This window comes from Chelonoidis abingdonii, chromosome 5, assembly GCF_003597395.2.
Source record: "Chelonoidis abingdonii isolate Lonesome George chromosome 5, CheloAbing_2.0, whole genome shotgun sequence".
NCBI lineage: Eukaryota > Metazoa > Chordata > Testudines > Testudinidae > Chelonoidis > Chelonoidis abingdonii.
In genome coordinates, this window is record NC_133773.1 from 130,461,749 (window position 1) to 130,485,142 (window position 23,394).

The window sequence follows — 23,394 nt, forward strand, 5'->3', positions numbered from 1 at the left end:
CTGACTGGTCTAGTGGACTGATGGCCATGTGACAGAATCAGGAGATCTGTGGTTAAGGGCTGACCTGATTACAGTCTCTAAGTACCTACGTGGGGAATAATTATTTAATAATGAGCTCTTGAATCTAGGAGGGAAAGGCATAACATGATCCAATGGCTACAAGTTCAGACTGGAAATAAGGTATAAACGTTCAAACACTGAGAGTAATTAATTATTGGAACAATTTTCCGTGTGTTGTCATAGATTCTCCATTGCCGACAATTTTGAAACAGAGGCTGGATGTTTTCCCAAAAGATATGCCCTAGGAATTATTTTGGGTAAGTTTTATGGCCTGTGTTCTATAGGAGGTGAAACCAGATGATCACAATGGTCTTTTCTGGCCTTGGAATTGACTCCTGTCATCTCACATTGACTATGGGCAAGGCATTCTGTGCCTTGGTTTTGCCATCTGTAACATGGACAGGATTATTAAACATCTTTGTAAAGTGTTTTGAGGTTTTTTGCTCAGAAATGTTATGTTAGTGCAAGGTATTATGCTTGCTCTAGGCTGCAATAATTCTGTCCATTTTATACTCCTGGGGAAAATTCTAGACCACTGTGGCACAGCAGAAAAATGCCCCTCTCTCCCTCTCCCCAAATTTTCTTTGCTTCCTTGCAGAAAATGATTTAGGCAAGAAAGCAAAGAGAAGCTGCACTAGTGTTCGCTCACCCCACCCCGGCAGCTGGAGGACAGGTAAATCACTGGAAGGATGGGGGTCTGGGGATGCCTGGGCCACCCAGGGACGTTAGTCCCAGCTAGGTGGGCGGAGAAGGAGGACGGAGATGGAGTTTCCCCTCCTCTGCACAGAGCAGCTGGTGTCGAATCTCTGCACCATGGGGTGGGGCTTGGTGGTGGTGGCGGATCTGGGTGTGTGGGGGTGGTGGTAAGGCTAAATGGGAGGGGTTGAGGGGTTTGGATGCTTGGGGGGATTCAGCTGGACAGGGGATCAACTCCCCATACAGTGACCCCTTCCCCCACCCATGCACCTGGAACCTCCCAACTGAGCCCCTCCCACATCAGGAGCACTCAACTCCCACACCAAGCCCAGCCCTCCAATCCCCCACCTTGCCAAGTCTCACCCCCTGCGTCAGGAGCCCCCCACACCTGGACCTCCATCCCACTAACCCCCAACCAGCTGTACCCTGAGCCTCCACCCACCAAGCCCCACTCCTCCCACCCCTACCCCCTGAGCCCTAATCACCTTAACCTGGACTCCCCTGCAGAGTCCCATTCCTCCTGCATCCAGAACCCTGCACCGACCCCATGTGCCTTCAGATTCCCCCCTACATCCAGACCCCCACCAAGCTGCCTGCACCCAGAACCCTAGTACTCTTGAGGGAATTCTGTGCTAAAAATTTAAATTCTGCAAAGTTATGAATATTTTAATTGTCAAAACAACACAATATAATCACACCATTTTCAGTTATTTTGGTCATTTATTTCAAAATACTTGTCAGCAAATAATTGAAAATGGAGTGATTATATTGTGTTATGACAAATAAAATGTGCAGAATTTTAAAATATTGTGTGCAGAATTTTTAGTTTTTTGGCTCAGAATTCCTTCAGGAGTAAAGTTTTTTAAAAATGCAAAAAAAAAAAAAGCTAACTAGTTTCAAAATACTACTGTAAATTGAAAGCATTCTGCTACTGCCCATCTTTTGGCTGAATTCAAACTGAAGTTTGGAAAGTTATATTCAAAAAGAATTTTATAAGACTCTGCACATTACCCTGGTTTTGGCGGGGTCATCAATACCATGAGAACACTCTTTAGCAATATTTCAGTATACCCACTTCCTCTTCTGGCCCAAACCACAATGTAATGGAAATCATATAGGACAGACTGTTTCTACTCTACACAGTTCTATTTTAGGTGAGTAATTTCAAGAAGGCAAATATTGTTCTCCGAGTACTGACTCTATTATGGTAGCAGCAATATACTTTGATAACTTGGAAAAGGGGACAAGTCTCAATATATTAAAAGAAAACTAGAAGGCCAAGAGTACGCAGCTGCACTGCTGTACCAAAATAGTAACTTTTTAAAGGGATTGACTATACAAAGCACAAAAATCAAACTCACCATATACCCTAAAGAAAATAAAAAGGATTTTGGGGATTGGGGGAGAGGAGATGGAGCGGGCTGCTTTTTTAAATAAGCTATTAATAAAAAAAGAAAGGTTACTTACTTTCTGTAAGCAGAGCTCTTTGAGATGTGTGACCCTTATCTGTATTCCACAGTGAGCACACATGCACTCCCTGTGGCCAAGCACAGAAGATTCTTGCCAGTATTGTCCACTGGTCCACCCCTCTGCTCTCTTTCTCCTCATGCTCTGATCAGAGAATATAAGAGTTGGTGTGGACTGATAGTTGGCTATACAGTATTGGCTTCTGGTAAATATGAATGCTTTCCTCCCTAGGAGGTCCAAGCATTTAGCTTTCTCGTCTATAGGGACAGATTTGACAGATGGTTTTCTACTTCTCTCTGTATCAGCCTGAATCACCAGGGAGTTTTGGGCAGGATGAGTCAAGAGAAATTCTGGTCCCATGGGAGAAACAAAGTCTCTCTCCTTTGTCCTATTAAACATGGGTGCACATGTTGCTGGGGTGTCCCATGGATCTTCGGCCGGGTCTAGGATAGGGTTGCACTCCCAGTCAGGAAGACTAGTACATTCTGTACTTTGCAAAATGTCCATGAATTTGTGGGATGATTGACTTCTTCCAAGGAGATCTGGAGGATTTCATCAATCCTTCATACGAACTCCTGAAATTGCTTGTGATTGTCTGGTGAAGACTGATGCTGGAGCAGGGAGGAAGAGGAAAACTATGTACCTGACTGTAACACTTGGTCTGGTTCTTCTTCCTCCATGGGTTCCGGGGATAGTTCAGGCTGGTTACTCAGAGGAGAGGGATGTGATGGTCTTTGTGGGATCAGACGGATTCAGGATAATGCATGTACAGGTTCTGCAGTCCCTGCTAAGGCCAGGGAGAAGGATCTATCATGGGTGGGAGTGGACCTAAAGGCATAAGGTACCACAAGTCCCAGAGGTTTGGGGGGGGGGGGGCAATCCCATTTTATGTGTTCATGATGGGCCCCCAGAGATTCTGGCGCCTCTATTCAGGCTCACATCCCTTGGAGGAAGTGTCAAGATTCTGTCTCCCATGCCAGATTCACCCGATAAAGAAACGGTTGGTTCCATCTCCAAGTCCATTGCTGTCAGAACTGTTTGAGGAATGATACCAGTTGGTAGAGGAAATAGAACAGTCTCTTCCACGATATTTGTGGCTAGATAGTGTCAGAATCTCCCTTGGAAGAATCAGTTCAGATAAGAGGGGAGGATTCCAGGTCTGGCAGAATGGTGATGTCCTGCAAAGTTGTACATTTGTCAACACGATAAATTCTGTCTCTATGAACCTTTGGAATTGGCACCAATGATGTATGGGGTAATCATTTGTCCATCAGTACCAAAGACTGTACTGACTGATGCTCATGCCTCTCTTTACTCAGTATCAATGATCCTGAGTCCTGCTCCTACCTGCCATTTGGTACATCTCAGCCCACAATACAGATGAGACTGCATAGCTCAGATATGACTAAAGCCTGACAGCCTGCTCCATAAGTTGCTTCCTAAACTCCCACACATGATGGGTTTGGCAGGGAGTGGTGGATCCTGCACTTAGTGGAGATATGAGCTTCTCTAACACAGAAGAGACAACTCTGGTGGTCATCACTGACTGGGAAAGAACAGGGGCAGGAGAAGTGAATCCCAGGCCTAATCAGTGTACCATGCCAGGAAGGGGGAGAGGGTGGTGCTCCCCCAAAAATCTAACTATCTAAAATTAACAAAACTGAGAAGAGTTTACAATAGTTACTGTTTAATATTTATAGGAATGACTCTGAAGGGTCAGACCATGGACACTGGAGTGTTCTGTCTCAGACCATGTGGTGGTAAGAAGGAAATGGAGAGGTGGAATCTGTCCACGAGATGTCTTATACCCTGGGATCAGAGCACAAGGAGAGAGTGCGCTGAGGACCAACACACACTACTAGCAAAAGTCTTCTGGTCTCAGGCACATGAAGTGCATGTACAGCCAGTGGTACGCCCATAGGGACCAGCACTCGAAGAGCTGAGAATTATTGTTATTAGTTATGGATCCAAAGGGCAAATGGCACCTCAGTTCAGCAGCAGTCTATAAAACTAGCCATTATGACATTTTCTTCTTGATAGTTCATTTTTAGTGGGAGCGTTCCAATCAAATATCTCTCATTATTACATGTACCAGGCAAACTGATAGAGATATCAAGTACTGTCTGAAGTTCACTGTACATGCAAAGACAAGCCAGAATTAATGCTGAGTATGCAGGGTCTTTTTCAGGAAACCATGAATGAAGTAGTGTTCCCAATTCAGTACATCTGCATAAGCCAGCAAGCAAAGCTTATTTGTTTCTTATATTTATATATTTAAATGTGACTACTCCATATTGCAGAAGACTGGAGCAAGTAAACAGAAACCAATACAAAAATCTCAAAAATTTCCTCACACTGGAATAAGACGAAGGCTGTCCTGTTTCTGTACTTGCCAGCTGGTAAGTTTCTTCTCAAATTCCCCACTCCCCCTTTTTAAAACTTTTCTTTCCTAGAGCCTCTTCTCCTAAAGCCCCCACTTCCAATTAAAGGGCTGAACTCATTACTCAGCCAGGCAAAAAGGAAGACTAAAAATAGATGCAAAATAGCTCTTGAGAAAAGGGAGGTGAGTTTGTTGCCCAATGACTCTCCAAAGCCTCTGCTGTGAAGTAAGGGGCAGTCCTCCCATACAAGTATATAACACTATTAGATAAACCAGAGGGACAAATAGCATGCAGGCTATCTCCTCCATCTCTCTGTCAACTTTGTCCTCTTCCACTGGTAACTTACTTAATCTCTTATGCTCCCATACATACCATGCCATTGAAAGAAAGCATGAGATCTGATTACCTGAATTTCTGCAACTGTTATTGGAGCAGAAGACAAACATGATGGATTCTCATATAGAGATAATTTAATAGTGTGGATGGTGGAAGAGTGTTGTACAATATTTAAACTTCTATCCAAAAGAAAGTAATTTTGATTAGTCAGGTCTATTGTCAGCAGCCTGACCAAGTACCATCAATAATTACCACTCAAGGAAAGGCTGTATCCTATCACACCATACTGACAACAATTCCTTCAGCTACAGAAGACATTTACAGTAAGCAAGTGAAATTCTGGCCTCAATGAAATCAGTGGTGGTTTTGCCACTGATTTCAACGAGACCAGAGCTTCACCGAGCATCTATACTATTAAAGTAAAAACCCCAAAGATTATATACTGGCTACACCTTTAAATTCTTAAACTGACACCGCAGGCAGATAAGAATACTGAACTAACTCATCACATGAAAGCTCAGATTCCTAACTGAACCTAGCCAAGTGAAACTCCTTCCTTTCCCAAGAACTCAGTGAAGACATCATCTTGAAATGTTTATAGTATGTCTCAGGGCTATCCTGGTGAGTTTAAATTTTTAAAGGGCTGCTACGGTCAAGAAAGTAACTGTAAAAATGGCACAGTCTGGCTTGAACACAGCATTCTTTTACTCTTCTGATGGACCAAATTTTTACTGTCATTCACACGGGTGAATCAATACAACTATGATAGAATGCACTATAAATTTATTCTGCCCAATACATCACCAAAATTGCTAGCTAAATTGTCATTGCAGATCATGGTGTTATAGGCAGAAAGAGCAGTTTGCTCAAATCCCAGGAGGAGTTTGTCAACTTTAGGGGCAAGGACCTTGGTTTTTTATTTGATTTGTCTGTGAAGTTGACATACCTATCATGGCATAGAAGTAATTATATATAATAACTTCTATGCCATCATAGCATGCGCGTGCGTGTACTTTGACACAAAACAAGAAACCAGAGCAAATTTGACTGAGAAAATCAAAGAGAAAATGAAAGCTCACGTTTTAGTCAATACTCCAACTACAGTTGAAGTACACTCAGTTACAAGATATACAAGGCACATGGATCTCTACGCACTACATGACTGAATATATTAATCAGGCAGTGGCAATAACTGAACACAGACTGTAAAGTGTTATCAGGGAGGACATGTTCTTTATTCTGCTCAATGGACCATGTAAGAACAACTTACTTATCTCGAACCCCTTTACTAGCAGTCAAATAAGTTTGTACTGAAAAAGCACCATGAAGTTATTCCACTTATCTACCTGTTCAGACAACAAAAACAGAATAAAGAAAACCAAGACTCTGGCCAACTCTAGTCTCATCGCACAAATGGATCCCCCTTTTCTCCTTGTGTACACAGCACTATTTCCTCCTGTCCCCAGTTAAGATCTAGTTGAGTTACAAAAAGGCTTTATCAGCATCTGAATAAAGCCTTTCATGATTACCCATCACTAGTGACTACATTGTATCTCTTTTGCATCCTGACAGTGTTGAAAATCCCTGGAATGGAAATTTTGCATATTTAATTAAGCATAGGTGTAGAAGTCTGCCAACAGCCAGAAAGAGTGAAGTTAGCATCAATATATCCCTAACATGTTTTGTAAAAGGTTGTCTTTTTTTAAAAAAAAGGCTGCATGAATTAAGCGCAGAGTATTAACCTGAACTTTGAATTTTCTACCTTCGTGTCACAGCCCTAGCATTAAACAGTTTTTATATATTCTTGAAACTTGTTCTTTCAAGAGCACTCTGACGAACAACCTTGGAGCAACTCAATATGCACACATTATATTCTAAAAAGCTTTAGAAATTCAAACATTGTTATTAAATAAGGATATATATTTTTAAAGCTCACATCAATTGTATCCTAGAAGCAATGTGTCACTTTAGAGGTTCCCAGCAGGCAGTAAGCAAAGCTTTCAAACTTATTTAAACACCAGCTGCGTTTCAACAAAATGTCAGCTCTCTGAGTTCCACTCATACAGGAAACTACTTGGTAAACAGCCTCTTTCTCTGCTTTCTAATGGATGCCTGACCTATTTATTGCATCATGGACACAATACTGAAAGAATCCTGCTGCAGGCACTTAACAGAAACAAGCTAATAAAAACAAAAGTGGCAGTGGTTTGCTAAAAGCAATCAGAATTTTTATGCTATACTTTCCAAAATAAGTTAGTTTTCAAATTTTCTTTGTTATTCATGGAAATATATTTGTTTTAAAGTTAAAAAACCAGACAGGAAATGTTCAAAATATCCACTAGTTAACAGTATTTTCTAAAGCAAGTTTCTTTAGAGCTTTCAGTGAGATGTTGAACACAGAATGCACAGTGCTAGGAGTGAATCAGTGCTATCAAAAGCATTGAATTAGACAGAGACATTCTGCAGTTCCCCTTTTTCTTATGTCTGAATAAAAAAACAAACAATTCAGACAGAATTATTACAACTGAAAAAGGTTTTAATTGCCAGTTGCATCTGTTGCAATTCAGGATCAATTAAATATCTTTATATAGAATACATATATACTTTGCCCTTAAAAATCCAGTATAATGATTTAAAACATGCATTTGCAGAACAAGTTAAGGTGATAACTCAATTTATAGACTTACTATACAACTTAGGAAATATTAATTCAAATGCAAACTTCCAATGAAAGACAGAACCTCTTCCCACCCCACACAAGTAGTATTTCAAATAAGTAACAATTCATAAACTGACTTTGTAGTATAGGCATGGGCAACTGTTGGGCAATTAGAAAAAAAAGGGGAACAATTCCCTTTACTATATTGGACATTTCCTTTTCCAATATAGGACATTCTTCTGAAAGACTAGTGAAAATCTTATGTGCTCACTGTAAAACAGGTGAATATTGTGATGGGGCAAGGCCAGATGGCTACAGTAAAGTACTGAGAAACAGGTATGTTAGCCCCAGGCTAAACAAATCCCTAGGACCCTGGTAACCAAATGGCAGTTGCTTCCAGGTTAATCAAGGCACCTGGAGCCAATTAAGATCTTCTAGAAGGCAGTAGAGAGAGCTACTTTAACTAGAACACCTGCAGCCAATCAAGGCAGGCTAATCAGGGCACCTGGGTTTAAAAAGGAGCTCACTCCAGTCAGGCAGGGAGGAGCCAGAGGAGAAGGAGCGTGTGTGAGGAGCTGGGAGCAAGAAGGCAAGGAGCTGAGAGTGAGAGAGTGTACTGCTGGAGAATTGAGGAGGACAAGCGTTATCAGACACCAGGAGGAAGGTCTGTGGTGAGGATAAAGAAGGTGTTTGGAGGAGGCCATGGGGAAGTAGCCCAGGGAGTTGTAGTTGTCATGCAGCTGTTACAAGAGGCACTATAGACAGCTGCGATCCACAGGGCCCTGGGCTGGAACCCAGAGTAGAGGCGGGCCCGGGTTCCCCCCAAACCTCCCAACTCCTGATCAGACACAGGAGGAGCTGACCCAGACTTGGGTTCCGTAAGAGGGGAAGATCAGTGAGGTGAAAAAATCCACCAATAAGCATAGGACCCACCAAGGTAGAGGAGGAACTTTGTCACAACATCTAAATAGCTCCCTGATTTGTAAATGAAGTTGCTTTAATTATTAGATACCATTCATACTGGTGTGGTGCCCACAGTATGCTGTGTGCTGCGGGTACGCACACGCTTTGTATCTTTTCTTTTCTTGATTGTGAGTGCTTTGTGGCAAGGCACAAAATGAGGAAAGAGGAGAAAAGCACACAATAGACAAGCAAAAGCTCTGATCCTTTAAATTATTCCATGCCTGCTTGGAGTCTGAATGAAGAACAGAGCACATTGCAATGATTAGGGTAACAACTGACAAGTGTCTTATTAGTTGTATGGAAAAAGGAAGGTTTGTTATACAATTCCTTGCCACTGCCAATTTCCCACTATACACAGTTATTGTTTCGAGCCTTAGCAGTTTAGTTGTATGCTCATGGTCATTTGCCTTTGACAGCTTGCTTTCCAGTAACCTTTAGCTTTTACTTTATTTTTTACTTATTTTATCTAGTTTCCCACTCCCTAACACACACATCTCTTATTTTCCATTTGTTTAGAATTTTGGGTGGGCCTATTTAAGATTTTCAATGTGTGTTCTAATCATTTAGATTTATTTTATAGGAGTTTTACAAAAGGGGACTGTTACAAATGCTTTAGGCTCCCTCAATATAGCTTAATAGTATAGCTACAGAAATTTCAAGATAACTCACCTCATATTTTTTGCGCACTTACACACAGTATGTACCCTTTACAGTGTTAGTGTATTGTATTTTCATTGAATTGTTTCATTATAATCAGTTCCTGTTTCACTCCATTTTCCCCTGACCAATTAAAACCACCCTCCCCACCATCACAAACAATCAAGACCCCTTTAGCAAGAGAGGCCCAAAGAACAGTTTGCGATGTCAATGTGGTTCCCTGCTGTCACTCTTTTCCTGCCAGAGAGAGATGCAACACAAGTCTTTCACAGGTCACTAGCTAAAGATGTACGGCTGGCTGATTTTGCACACCCCCATGGCTGGGTTGACCCAGCACACTTAAACTTACTCTCTGTTAGAAAGTGTGAGAAGGGACTCACTAGCAAGTTGCACAGAATTTTAGCCATTGGTGCTAACATTTATTTTCTTTGTTCTACACAACAGCACACACAAACGGAGTTTTTAGAAAAGGTCTAGCCCTGACCTCCATGAAATATTCTGCTGAAATTGCAACCAAATCAAAACCAACTTAATGCAGTTTAAATACACAGCTACAATTAGTTTGTTTGGTCTGGCAGTACACGAAATCATGAATTACAGGCTTGTGTACACTTCAAATGCTATAGCAGCTGAGCTGTGCCGCTGTAGCGCTTCAGTGTAGATACTACCTAGAATCAAAGAATATTAGGGTTGGAAGAGACCTCAGGAGGTCATCTAGTCCTAAGCCAAGGAAGGGATTCTCCCATCAGTGCAGGTAATCCACCGCCCCAAGAAGCAGCAGCTAGGTCAGAGGAACAATTTTTCTGTCGACCTAGCGCTGTCTACATGGAAACTTCAGTCAGCTTAATACTGCTTACGGGTGTGGATATTTTTTTTTTTTTCTTTTTTTTAAAAACACCCCTGGCGAATCTAGTTAAACCAATCTAATTTTCTAGTGCACACCAGCCTAGGTTATTTAGCGTTGATAATATATTGTGCTGTCACACAAGAGATCAGTTTATGTTCCAAACTTGCACCATTGCTCTGATAACAGAGAATACATCTTATATATCTCAATCAACCTCCTTCCACCAATCCTGGGGTAACCTTAAGCAGCTTTTCTAAGGGCTGGTCTACACTAAAGCGCTGAGTAGACCTAAGTTACGCTACTTCAGTTACGTGAGTTAAGTAACTGAAGTTGACATAACTTAGGTCAACTTCCATCTGTGTCTATATTGTGCTGTGTCAGCAGGACACACTCTCCCACCGACTTACCTTCCATCGGGGAGGTGGTGTACAGGGGTTGATGGGAGAGCACTCTGCCATCGACTTAGTTTGTCTTCATCAGATCTGCTTTATTGACACCACTGCATCGATCACAGCTGTGCCGATTTAGCCACGAGTACAAGCCCTAATGCAGTGCCAGGAAGAAGACATTTTCACAGACCTACAATAAAAACACCTTCTCCATTTTGCCCCTGTTCTGGTCCCATCACCACTTTATCTATGCTTATACCACTGCCATGTCTGGTTTCTGTGTACATAAGGAAGCTGCACTCCCAACAATGAAAATAACGCTTTTAGAGCATGACTATCCATTGTCAGGTGCAGGACAGCCGGCTTGGCATAGAAGCAATTCAGAAGTAGGCAATGAAGCCATACAGCACAAAGATACCACTATCCTCAATAGATCTGGAGAGCATGTGCTTCAGAAGAAAAGATCAAGACTATCTGAGAGCCCTTCATGCTTCCCCACAAAGGTTGTACATTATTTCTTACATTTGAGAGCTATATCAAAGCGCCTTGTAGGTGCTGGTATCTAAATGACAGCACATGGAGTATCCATGCTTGTAAAGACTAGCATCATTTTCTAAAAAAACTGTTTAAAAAGCCAAAAACATTCTACAAATTACATAAAGCTGCTTTTTAGGAAGTTGAGCAGTGATATTGGGTTGAGTGGGAAGAAGAGAGATGAAGATTTTGGCAGAGATAGGACTGAGCAGGAAAGAAATGATGTGGAAGTTTAAAATAAGCCGCATATTTGAATGGAGTTAGAACTACGCCTGGGAAATGTAAGAACAGAGCTTTAATACTGAAGTTTACCCCAAAGAGATTTTCATTGAGAAGAGGAGACCTACCAATACTGCAGTAATTTTTTACATACCCATACAGTGCCATTTTCTTTCATAGGCTCCCCTTCATTATGTCCACCTGTAACTTAAAAAGTCTGTCTAAACTTCTGCAGCTCTTTGATTTCTGCAGTTTTCTTATATGCATGTAGCAGATAGAATGACCTCGGTCGTGTTGGAAACAACCTGAGACTAAAATTAAGACTAAATTAGCTTCAACACTCCTCAAAGAATTAAACCAATCTCTGTCACCCACACTGTACGACATATGGGTGGGTGAAGAGGAGCTTCTACCTGCCTTCCATCACGAGATCTGTTGCTGGGCACCTGGAATGAAGCAGGTATCTACTTGTGACCTCAAGTCCACATTGCTTCTTCACCCAAGGTCTCTTCCTTCATCTTTGCCGCACTCAAGGGCTCTTAAAGTCCCAATACAGACCAACTTTCCTCTCCCCAATGGGCTCTTCCTACTGGTTGCCCAATTCCTTACAAGGCTTCTTTTGCAGTCCTTTGGTGGAGCAGTTCCTTCTCCCCACAGGTCTCAGCTTTATAAAAGGGATGGCATTGCCTATATACTCATCATGCTTTGAGGTGAAGTCTGCAGCTCCCATGTACCCTGGGAACTAGCCACTTGCTGTGCCTGGCTGAAAACAGAAGGTAGACAGGACTTAAAGAAGCCAGCACAAACTTACTAAGGGCTAATTTAACTTTTTCTTGCATTCTTCACATTCAATTTACAACAGCAGACACACTCTTACTTGTCAGTAGAATGGTTGTAAGTAGATTAAGTCACACTACATCTCACACAACTTTTGAATTTGAAACCCTATCCCCAGAGTTCCATAAAAATCTTTTAGAAAATGAAATCCTAGTCAGGTCCTAATTAAGTCACAAACACCATAGGCTCATTCCTAGAGCTCCAGCTCCTAGAGTAATGTGCTTATATTAGAACCTCAGCTTTTATACCTATATAAAAAAAATGAACAAAACAAAATAAATCTAGGCATTCTTTGGAAATCTCAATCTAAGGGAATTAAGTGCTCACCCTCTTCAGTCATTTTTGAAAGATCTACACCCGTAGCTCTGGAAGATGTAAAAGTGACCCAAGCATAAGTGAGGCTTGTCTACGCAGGGAAATTTAGGGGGATAATTATACTGGTAAATTTCTCTACAAAGACAAGCCCTGAAGCAGTGATGTCTGTTTGAGAGTGCAGACAGCTTGAAAAAAAGAACTCAACGATGTCAAGTGCCTCATGCATCTCAATGGGGTATTGACTCACCCATTGCTCCAGAGGCCCTGCTAACGCCACCACCAGAGTGACGTGTGTGTGACAGGAGAAGAATGTAGCAGCTATGGCCTGTCTACAAAAGTAGATACCCCAAATGCTGAAGCCAACATTGGGCCCCTGAACTCCCACCCTCCTGGATGACAAAGGAGAAGGAAAGGAGACCCATGACCTTCCCCCTTCAGGCAGGGGTCCCCTCCAAGCATCACTCCAGCGACAGGTCATGGTTGGAGAGCCCCAGATTGTCTCAATAGGCCCCCAATTCCTCAAAAGTCTCACAGCTGCCATCTCAAAGAGATGGGTGACTAGCAGCGTTGCCAGCTCTTACTAGTTTATTATAAGTCTGATGTTATTTGGTATGTTTCATTTTTTTTTTTTTAAAGGCCCAGCTCCTGGAATCCAGTGATTGTGAGAATCTTAGTTTTCATGAAAAGAAAAAAAACGTTTAGCCCTCATAGTTGGAGAAATACTTGAAAGCATGACCTAATTATACCCAAAAGCTTAAACACCAAAACAATGTTTATTTTTTAATAAGGGAGAAAGAGCTGCTCCACCAAAGGCATGATTTTTGAACATTTGGTGTTTGCAATACTAAACAAGTGAAAGCACAGTAGGAACTAGAGGACAAGGCATGTTGAGAAATACTCTGCGCTCAGAGCACATACGCTGTTCTCTCCAGTACACACAGCTGTAGATGAACAGCTATGATGATATTCATATGGTATATTTCATTGGAATATTGCTATGGTATTCTTAATAAAACACATTCCAAAATCGCTTTGTTTGCTCTCTTCCAGTGCTTGCTGCACATTGATACAGGAAGCTGGCGGTTACGCAAAAAGCAAATTGACTATGCAACAACTGGCTAATGCAGAAAGCATAATTTGTCACATTTCAGACGTTAACACAGGACAAAATAGCAATAGCAACGTCGCAATGTTACAATAGGGCATCAGTCTAGAACAGGGGTCCCCTAACCCTAAATGCGCCCACATCCTGGCCGGCGGTTGAGCATCCGCCACAGTCCTCCTTCTGGCGCCTGTCAGATGAAAAGGTTGGGAATCACTAGTCTAGAATATCACAGTGAGACACAGCTAGCCCAGAATTAAGAATCCACTTTGCTTTTTCCTCCCTTCTGAAGATAATACAATATTCTATTTGGATCTAATAAAAAAAAAAAAAGTGTTCTGTATCTAAAAATTGAGGTTCTGATTAAAAACGCTGAGAATTTTTATTTGTTTCTATGATCCATCATGTATACAGTATGACTGCACTATCCCTACCACAAAAAACTTTATGGCAGCAAATGATGCAAGTATCCTGAAAATATCCTGTTGGTTTCAACAAGATTTTATAAAGCAACAGCAGGTAAACAAAATGCAGTAGAAGTGGTCATGTAATTATAACTGTACCACTCTAAACTCATCAGAAACACACTCTCTGTTATTGTGCAGTAATTTAGTCATAGAATAATACAAAATATTATCACATATTATCTGCATTCCACGAGGTCCCAGCACAGGCATCCCATTGATTTTAACAGAATCAGTTTCATGTTCTGAAACATTATTCCAACACCTTAGATTGAGACCACTGACTCAAAAGCTTATTCATTTCAAATTACTTCCTGACCCAATAAAATAAGAAGTATTTACCCAGAGACAAGAAAGTTGTCTTGTGGTTAGAATAGTGGACAAGTCATGAATTCTCGGTTTTATTTCCAGCTCGGTCACTGACTCATAAGATCTTGGGCAAGCATGAACTGTCTTTTTCTACATAAAATACATATGACATTTAAATTCCTCACAGAAGTGAGGAGAGTCATATTTTTTGTAACATAGTAGAGACCCTCAGATAACAGGCACTGTAGAGCTGCGAAGTATTAATATAATCTATTTCATAAGGAAATAAAATACTTCAAATAAATCCTAAAGTTTAGTGGGGTTTAATAAAGATTGCATAATGAAAAATGCTTCAGAGCTGAAACAGTCTATATCCAGTTTTAGACACGTGAACATTTATAGTAAAAAATGTTCAAGTTAAATCAGATTACGACCAGTCCACATAAAAAGATAAACTTCTTTCCTTGAGACACAGAAAGTTTGGCTGGGTAAGCCAATCCCATCTACCCTCTTTTAGTTTGTACTTGAGATTACTATAGTAATTGCAAACTGAACTGTGCGTTATAAGAAGCATTTGTCTACACCAGGGGTAGGCAACCTATGGCACGTGTGCCGAAGGTGGCACGCGAGCTGATTTTCAGTGGCACTCACACTGCCCAGGTCTGGCCACTGTCCGGGGGGCTCTGCATTTAATTTAATTTTAAATTAAAGCTTCTTAAACATTTTTTAAAACCTTATTTCTTAATATACAACAATACGTTTAGCATTATAGACGTATAGAACACGACCTTCTAAAACATTAAAATGTTTATTGACAGTGAAACCTTAAACGTTAGAGTGAATAAATGAAGACTCGGCACACCACTTTTGAAAGGTTGCCAACCGCTGGTCTATACCAAGAAACCAACAGAGTAATAAAGTATTCTTTTGATAATTGCTTTTGAATTTTGAAGTTTTGCAAAGCCAGAAAGTTCTCTTTTCAGTAACTATTTTAAAGTTTTTAATTGTGCATCTAGAATGATAGCCTGTGCTTAAAACGCCACATAATCCAATATGAACCTCAGTCTATTAAATCCCAAGAGAGTGTTTGATAATAACAATGCTGAGTATCAGAGCGGTAACCGTGTTAGTCTGGATCTGTAAAAAGTGACAAAAGAGTCCTGCGGCACCTTATAGACTAACAGTAGTAGTCTATAATACCCACTTCATCAGACGCAATACTGAGAAAACCATTTGTTGCAATGGAGCTTCTGGGTGTGCAGTAATTGTCATATGTTTCTTATGAAGTATAATATGTTCTTATTAAGAAAACCATTTGGTAAACATCTTAATTTCATACCTCACAGCATCCAGTCTCTTGTTCTGTCGAATGAGTTCAATGAACTCCTGAATCCTTAAGCTGAACTCCAGACAGCTCTGAGATTAAAGACAAGACAAGGTTTAAGATGGGGCCAAAGCAGCATTGCACAAAGTACTCCGTATGCCACACAATAATGTTAATAGCATGCAACTTTGCTTGCTTTTAGGTAATTCATGCAGGTAAAATAGTTTAATGCTGGCATATAATTCCCTAAAAGCAAACAAAAGGCTCCTACTCCCCGCCCTCCTCCAAAATAAATTGTTGTAACTGGGACCAGTTGTGTCCTGATGACTGAAAGATGCCACAATCCTCATGGATGTGAAAGGACCAGTGGTGTTGATTTGTACTACATTCTAACTGTAAGACAGCAGATACTGTAGAAATTTCTGAGATGAAGCAATAATTAAGGCAGAGGACCCTCTTAGTTATGAGAGGCAATGGAAATGTGCAGGATTGTTGGGGCAAAGGGGGTCTCTAAGTGTTTACTTGAACGTTCATGGTAGCATGAAAACAGCACATTATTTTAGCTCACTGAGGGCCCTTTTTTCCTGTCCCAAAAGAACCCAGAACAGTGTTTTAAAAGCCATACTAAAGACCATCTTAGTCGCACTAAAACCAAGTTGCATTTACCTGCTTTTGGAAAAGGTAAGTAAGCTGACCGTGTCCCTTTAAATCAAATTCAGCACAGGTTCACAAAAATCTACAGGAAAACTTTGAACATGTAGAATTTTAAAAAGTGTCTCTCTCTGAAAAGAACAATTCACTATTATAGGGACACAATTCACTTCGTTATAGGGACACAGTCAACTACTTCATTATCTTTAAACACACACAGACACACACACACACTCTGAAGATTGAAAATAAATATATATTCCTCAAATTTGTCTGCTCCATTCAGTGAACATTTTCCTTCCACATATTTCTAGTGAATGGCTAACTTTTGTTTATTGTTTATCTGCACAGTAATATTGAAATTCCTCAATGACATCAGCAGGGATTTGACCTGCTCCAAATTTGGGTCAGTTTGCAGTGCAGCACACATTTATGGCAGCCATTTTTTTTAAAACAATTAGAAACTTATAAAGAAATTTAAACTCAAACATCACATTGATGGAATACATAGTTTTGAAGTGTAATTGTTGAAAACTCATTATTTGAAAATAGGTTATTTTGAAACTCTCGCTTCTCTCTGGACAGTCAGGCTCAAGGACTCCACAAGATTTTAAGAGCTACATTGTCCTGTACTCTTAACCTTTGCTACAGGCAAAACTCTTCAAATTTGAATCAGCAGACAAAACAGAGGAGCTGATTTTCAGATGTTTTGTTTTAAAATAGCCAGTTACTTAACTCTGCACATCATCACTCATTTGGGACTTTAGACGAGTTTATTTTTTGTATCTTTTAAAAAAGATCCACTCTTTAGTAATCATCCCCATATAGATAATATATTCTAGACCTATACTTCCTCCCTTTAAGATACATGGGAAAAAATAGTCTTCAGAAGTGTAGATGTCCTCCAGTGAACTGCAAGCCAATAGCTAAATTGGATTTTATAGACCGTCAGAACTTAAAAAGCCCTATGTAGTCAGTAGATTTCAGACTCATTACAACATAGCACAAATTTTGGCATCATCTTACAGTCTTACTCACAGGAGTGGTAAGTCAATGGGACTGCAGGACTTCTTCCCCGCCCCCACTCTTTCTTCTCCAGTTTAGCTTTTGGTTAGACTTGCAGGAAGGTGGGCAAGGATTTAACAAGTTAACACTAATAATCAGCTAAACAGCCTTACATTAGACAGAAATTTATTCCTGTGTGTTTCAAAAAGCAGCATAGTGATTTCCTCCAACTCTGATCCCTCACAGCCTTAACTTTTATGTAAAGTAGGGCTTGCAGAAATAGATTTTTGAGGGGAATGTGGAAGTTGTTTTATTCCGTTTTTATTTTTACATTGAATATTGCTGATGAAAAAAATTAAGAGTACTTCGGATTTAATTTCTTACGTTACTTAACATATTAACATTACACAAGGTTTTCTTGAGCAGTATAATTATGCAACAGTGTTTACATACCAATTCTGGTTTTCCTTTAATGGTTTCCATAACAAGATCATCATTTTCTTTAGAGTAATCACAGGCCGATTTACTTTTGCGTCCCATCTTCGGTTCGTTCTCATTTTGGCGCCCCTGAGTGACAGAGAACGTCACTCTTTGCTTGTCATTAAGTGCACTCAGACATTTTTGGTTAAAGAAAGCGCTTAGTTTAAAAAAAAACAAAAGACACAAAACACCTTTCTGAGGGAGGCAGGGGTTTTGGTTAATATCAGTTAAAACAGATTTCTGCAAGCCCTATAAAAGATTACAGCATACTTTTAAAAGCAACTTTAAAGACATGGGAATTTAAACTAACTATATATGGATAAACACAGAGTGACTCCTTATCTTCAGTTCATGGTGTACAAGGGCTGGAAAGAAATGTCCTTTGCTCATTACTAGATTACATGCAGCTTTTTTGAGAAAACTACATTCTAACTTAGCATTATTGCATCTTACATTTCACGTTAGCTCTCTTTTCTTTAAGTCATCATAGCTGGATAAAAAACTTTAATAAAGCAAATTTCTCCCACTGTGTTAAGCTTGAGGATGTATGTTTAGCATTTCAATTGCTCGCCACACTTTTTAAAGACAACTTCATATACACCCTGCGAAGCATGTTCTCAGCAGGATGCAAAGGAGTTATGCACATAAGTCCTCATGCATCGAGATGAGACTATACTCCTTTGCATTTAAGTTTCTGTAAATCACATTAAAAAGCAAGGTCATATTGTTATTTCACTGTAATCTGACAAGGAAAAACTTGCATCTAAAAGGACCTAAGTTCAGGGTTAAAATTTAACCTTGGTGTAAGTGGGTACAACTGCCCTGATTTGGCATACTAAATGGATTTATTCTGTACTTAGGATCTTTAGTTTAGTACATGCTAAGTCATCATTCAGACCCAACATTTAAATTCAACTGGCTAAATCAAATATTCAAGGAGTTCATACAACCATGACAATGTACATTAAGTTAAAGCTTTGCGCATTACGTTTCCATACCTTCATTTTCCTGAGCCTGGATTTGTTATCATGACACCAAGCCAAGCACGTCATAGTTTCTTGCCTTTCCAAAGATTCTTCCACTTCTTTAGCCGTCAAGAACATCTCAATATTTACCAAGTCCTTAAGGAAAAAAAGAGAACAAGACCAGTTGAGCTTTGTTTACAAAATGAGGTTGCTCTATAAAATCTCATTCTTCACAGCTACAGCTAGGAGCTAATTTGTGATATGCATGTTAAAAATGTACATAATTTTAAAAACATCTTGCCCTTTGAAGCATTTTCCTCTACAAATAAACTAGTTGTATCTTCTCAAAAACTGTGATCCCCTATTCATTGATGTACGACTGTCAAAGTAGAAAGCAAATTTTAAAACTGTCTTAAGTTTGATGCCTTCCTGCTCTGTAAACAGTGTTAATACTTCTTACAGATTAACACGTTTGCCAATAATCCTTCTCTCCTCCCATTTCTTTTCATGTACCTTTGTCCTCTCAACCCTATCTCCCTGCATCCTTTTCTACACAGGCTCCTGATTAGTCTCTTTTGTCTGATTCAGAGAAAGTAAAAGCCACACCAAGGAGATCTACTAGGCCTAACAGAAAGAATGGAAAAATACGATGGGCCCAAAACTTGTCTGGTGGAGGGAAGAGAGGGAGATCAGTTTCAGAATTCAAGCCAGTATAGAAAACCCCTCAAAACTCGGGGGCTGAGGCCAGTATGTGGAACTAACAAGGTTTGAATTTTGCACTAGATCCACATTGCACACCTCTTTAAGGAGGAGGCATGTACATATGTACGCACTTGCATGTGCAAAACCACCACAGAAAGCTAGGAGGCAAAAGGTCTCTGTCATTCTTCAGGTGAAAGGAACAGATGAGAATATAAATAGCAGCAAAATTTAACCCCTTAAAATTATTTTCTACACCATCCTCAACAAATGTATATCAGACAGAAGCTTTCAGACTTTACACTTAAGTCAGCCATATTTTCCAGTTAGCTAGTTTTTAAACTTAAGCTTTACTTAAACTGAGAAGTGTCAGAAAAAGCTTCCTTAAAACCCATGTCTGGGGGTTGGGGTGCACGGAAGAGAGGGGCAAGAGAGAGGGGAAAGGACAGTTTCAAAGTCATATTTCAACCTACATTTAGCAGTAGGTGTGCTACAAATTTGGTGGATATAGACTGTTTTCCACTGATGCCCATATCTGAAGAACTAGCATCACAACTAGCTCCCATTTTGGCAGCCTCAGTGAAGTTGTGAGTAGGACAGTGAGAGATGGGATGTTTGTAATGAAGTTTCCGTATTTGTACCTGTATTGTGGACAGACATCTGCAGATTCCAGTATTATTAAACCATCACTTTTTGTAAGCATTAAAGTCACATGTTAAAGTCACTCCAACCTTCCACTGATATATACTTGGTGATTCTAGTTTAAGGATTAATTCTCTATAAACCATCCATGTACTTACAAAGACCAGGGAGTTTTCAGGTTGCAGACACAGCAACTGCACAAAAATCTAGACTAGAACATGCTGCATGAAGTGACACTACAGTTTTGCTGAATAAAAGACCATGCTGATAAGTGGAGTTAATCCACACTACAGTGTTATGACTTCTAGGAGTATTCCTTTTCCTTCAGTTAATTTTTCAAAATATTAAGTTGCTCAGTTGTATACAATCACATTCAGTGTGATTCAGCTTTGCAATGTGTCATTAAAATTATGTGAACAATTAGAACAGATGTTTGTATTAATATTTTCTCATCTGATTCCCACTCTTTAATTAGCAGAATTACATATAAGGAAGAAACTCTGGGCCTTTCTAATTCCAAACAGCTACCTACAACAAGTGGAATTTCCATCTAAAGTTTTGATACTTCCATATGCTTCTTTTAGTTCCTTACCATTTAGAAACTTTGCCTTCCAATTGCATTGGCACTACGATTATTTGGGCTGCAACATCCTACTAATCCCAGTGACTAAACAAGAAGTACAAGTTACAATATTAAAATTCCATTTTGTTGAGTGACATGAGACATCTCACAGGAAGTGGGGAAAAAAAAAAAACACTGCTTGTGGTAAGCACAAGCTATTATTAACCTGCATAGGGCAGACAATGTACAGCTGTACAGTAAGAGTTAAATATCAGCTTTATTCACTCAAAGACCTAATCAAATGTAACTGAATGTGTTTTTTTTTGTTTTGTTTTTTTTTAAGACATGCCATTAAAGAATTTCTTCATGCATCTGTAGTAAAAGGATTTATGAGGGTATTTTCAAACTAGGATGAACTGAGTCCATTTTGAATTTGCATTCGCGGAGATTATTCTGAGCTGCACAAATATGTCATGCTGTGACAGCTCATACTTAGAGGAAGAAAACACTCTGTAGAGAACTGTACAATTCTGTGTATTGCTAACATAATAATCCAGAGCTAGGAATGTTTGTATTAACATAAAATGAACTTGTTCCACCAAATTTAAGTGTATGTACTTTCCAAAGCAATGTGCTGCAAACCGTACAATTGAAATATGCTGAATATGACAGATATTCAGAATAGCTCGAGTGAATAAAGACACTGTCAGAGTAGAAGATGGCATTGTCACCTGTTAAAACATAACAGCTGAAAGTATGTGAGCTCAGTCTTCCTGCTGGGAACATTGAGATTTTATACAAATGATACAGCTATCCAGCTTGTATTTATAACCTATATTTCATTTATCATGTAGGTTCTCTCTTATAAATTTACGATATTTTAAAAACTGACACTATCTAAGAAAAAAAGAACCAGAACTGCAGTGGAGGTTGTCATGGCTACAGGCCTGTTTACACAGTTGCATATAATTTGCTTAGAAACAGTAAGTATAACCTTTTTCTAAAACTTTCCCCATTCCTGCACAATGTCTATAAATTAAGCCAAGACTTGGGAAAACATCCACAAAGAAAGTTTTCAATAAAACTACATAATTTAAAATTTCAACTATCATTTATCAAATTAATTACAGTATAATGGAATAAATTCAAGGGCCAGATTCTGCTCGCACACTAGTTTACCCTCATGTGATGTCTGTGGACATACAGAAGTTATTTCTGATTTACACCAGGGATGAAATCAGAATCAAGTGTAGCATGAGAATTTTGTTGACCTCTCCCTGCATATAAAACAAAATTATCCCCTTTGCCACTGCACTGATGAAAGCTGAAGTGATGCCAAATTAGGGTGTCACCGAAGACTACTACTACTATTCATGAGATGAAGTTTTGTAGGTGTGGTCAGCATTTCTGCCGGTAATTCTAAGTGACCTTGACAGAGGCCTCAAAAAGGACTGTGTGGCAGACCTTTCTGTTAACAGAGTACTAGGGTAAGATTGGGAAAAACTGACTCGCTCAAAATAAAACGAGACCCATGATCTTACATTCAAGCATTTTTTCCATATAAATCAACAATGAGTTTCATCAAGGGAAATCTATTCACTTCATAATGTTGTGACCAAGAGCACCCCTGCAATCAAACCCTACACAGCATTGTAATAATCACCTCTCAAGTACCATTCTTTGATAATGAAGGGGGACAGGAACAGATCCATCTATACTTTAACAAACAAGAACAGGGTACCTCTTTCACCATGAGACTCCAGGTCTCTGTCCTCACAGCTGGAATGAACATTATCTAGGGGTAACCCTCAGGCAAATGCATTTCAAAGGGTGACTGGACTATAAAAGTGAGGGCCAAAACACTACGAAGCTTTGTCTCCTGATCTCTCTCTTTCAGCTAAGATAAAGGAACCAGCCCTTTGATTTTGGGGGGAATCCTGTCCTGAGAATTTGGGCAGCAATATCACTAGGAACATGTCATAAGGATTTTACCTTGAACCAAATTTAACTTCCTAAATTTGCACTATTAGAAAGCATTTTCTCTTGTAATCATTTCTGATTTTAATACCTTGTACTTGTACTCACTTAAAATCTCTCTCTTTGTAGTTAAACAAACTTGTTTTATTTTTTTAATATAAACTGAACTGCTTGGTACCTCCATTTAAAGTATTGTGACAAAGTTCCTCCTCTACCTTGGTGGGTCCTGCGCTTATTGGCGGATTTGCTTGCCTCGGAGATTCACCATGTGGGTCAGGAAACAGCCCAGAGACCTTCCCCTTTGGTAGAAACCACAGTACAGGTCAATTTCTCCTGTGTCTGATCAGGGGTAGGGAGGTTTGGGGGGCACCCAGGCCCGCCTTCTACTCCGGGTTCCAGCCCAGGGCCCTGTGGACTGCAGCTGTCTAGAGAGTGCCTCCTGGTACAGCTGCACGACAGCTACAACTCCCTGGGCTACTTCCCCATGGCCTCTTCCCAACACATTCTTTGTCCTCACCACAGGATCTTTCTCCTGGTGTCTGATAATGCTTGTACTTCTCAAGTCCTCCAGCAATGTGTCTTCTCACTCTCAGCTCCTCTTGCCTCTTGCTCCCAGCTCCTTGCATGCATGCTATAAACTGAAGTGAGGTCCCTTTTAACTCAGGTGCCCTGATTAGCCAGCATATCCTAATTGATTCGAGCAATTTCTTCTTAATTGGCTCCAGGTGTCCTAACTAGCCTGCCTGCCTTAGTTGGTTCCTGCTTATTCTGGAACTGCCCCTGGTATCTTACCCAGGAAAAAGGGATCTACTTAATCTGGGACTAATATATCTGCCTTCTAACACTCTCCTGTA

General features: G+C 40.0%; 1 protein-coding gene across 6 annotated transcripts in view; it reads right to left on the minus strand.

The window, feature by feature from the left end:
- Positions 1 to 23,394, minus strand: part of MAEA (macrophage erythroblast attacher, E3 ubiquitin ligase) — a 115,415-nt gene that overhangs the window by 17,868 nt on the left and 74,153 nt on the right. For 4 of the 6 annotated variants that reach the window (XM_075066652.1, XM_032779940.2, XM_032779949.2 and 1 more), the window contains exons 4-6: positions 18,694 to 18,816; positions 17,669 to 17,782; positions 15,575 to 15,651 (exon numbers count right to left, since the gene is read on the minus strand). In XM_075066652.1, coding sequence (XP_074922753.1) covers positions 15,575 to 15,651; positions 17,669 to 17,782; positions 18,694 to 18,816 — 314 coding nt within the window. The remainder of the gene's footprint in view (positions 1 to 15,574; positions 15,652 to 17,668; positions 17,783 to 18,693; positions 18,817 to 23,394) is intronic. The other 2 variants (XM_075066651.1, XM_032779958.2) reach the window with 1 other exon arrangement.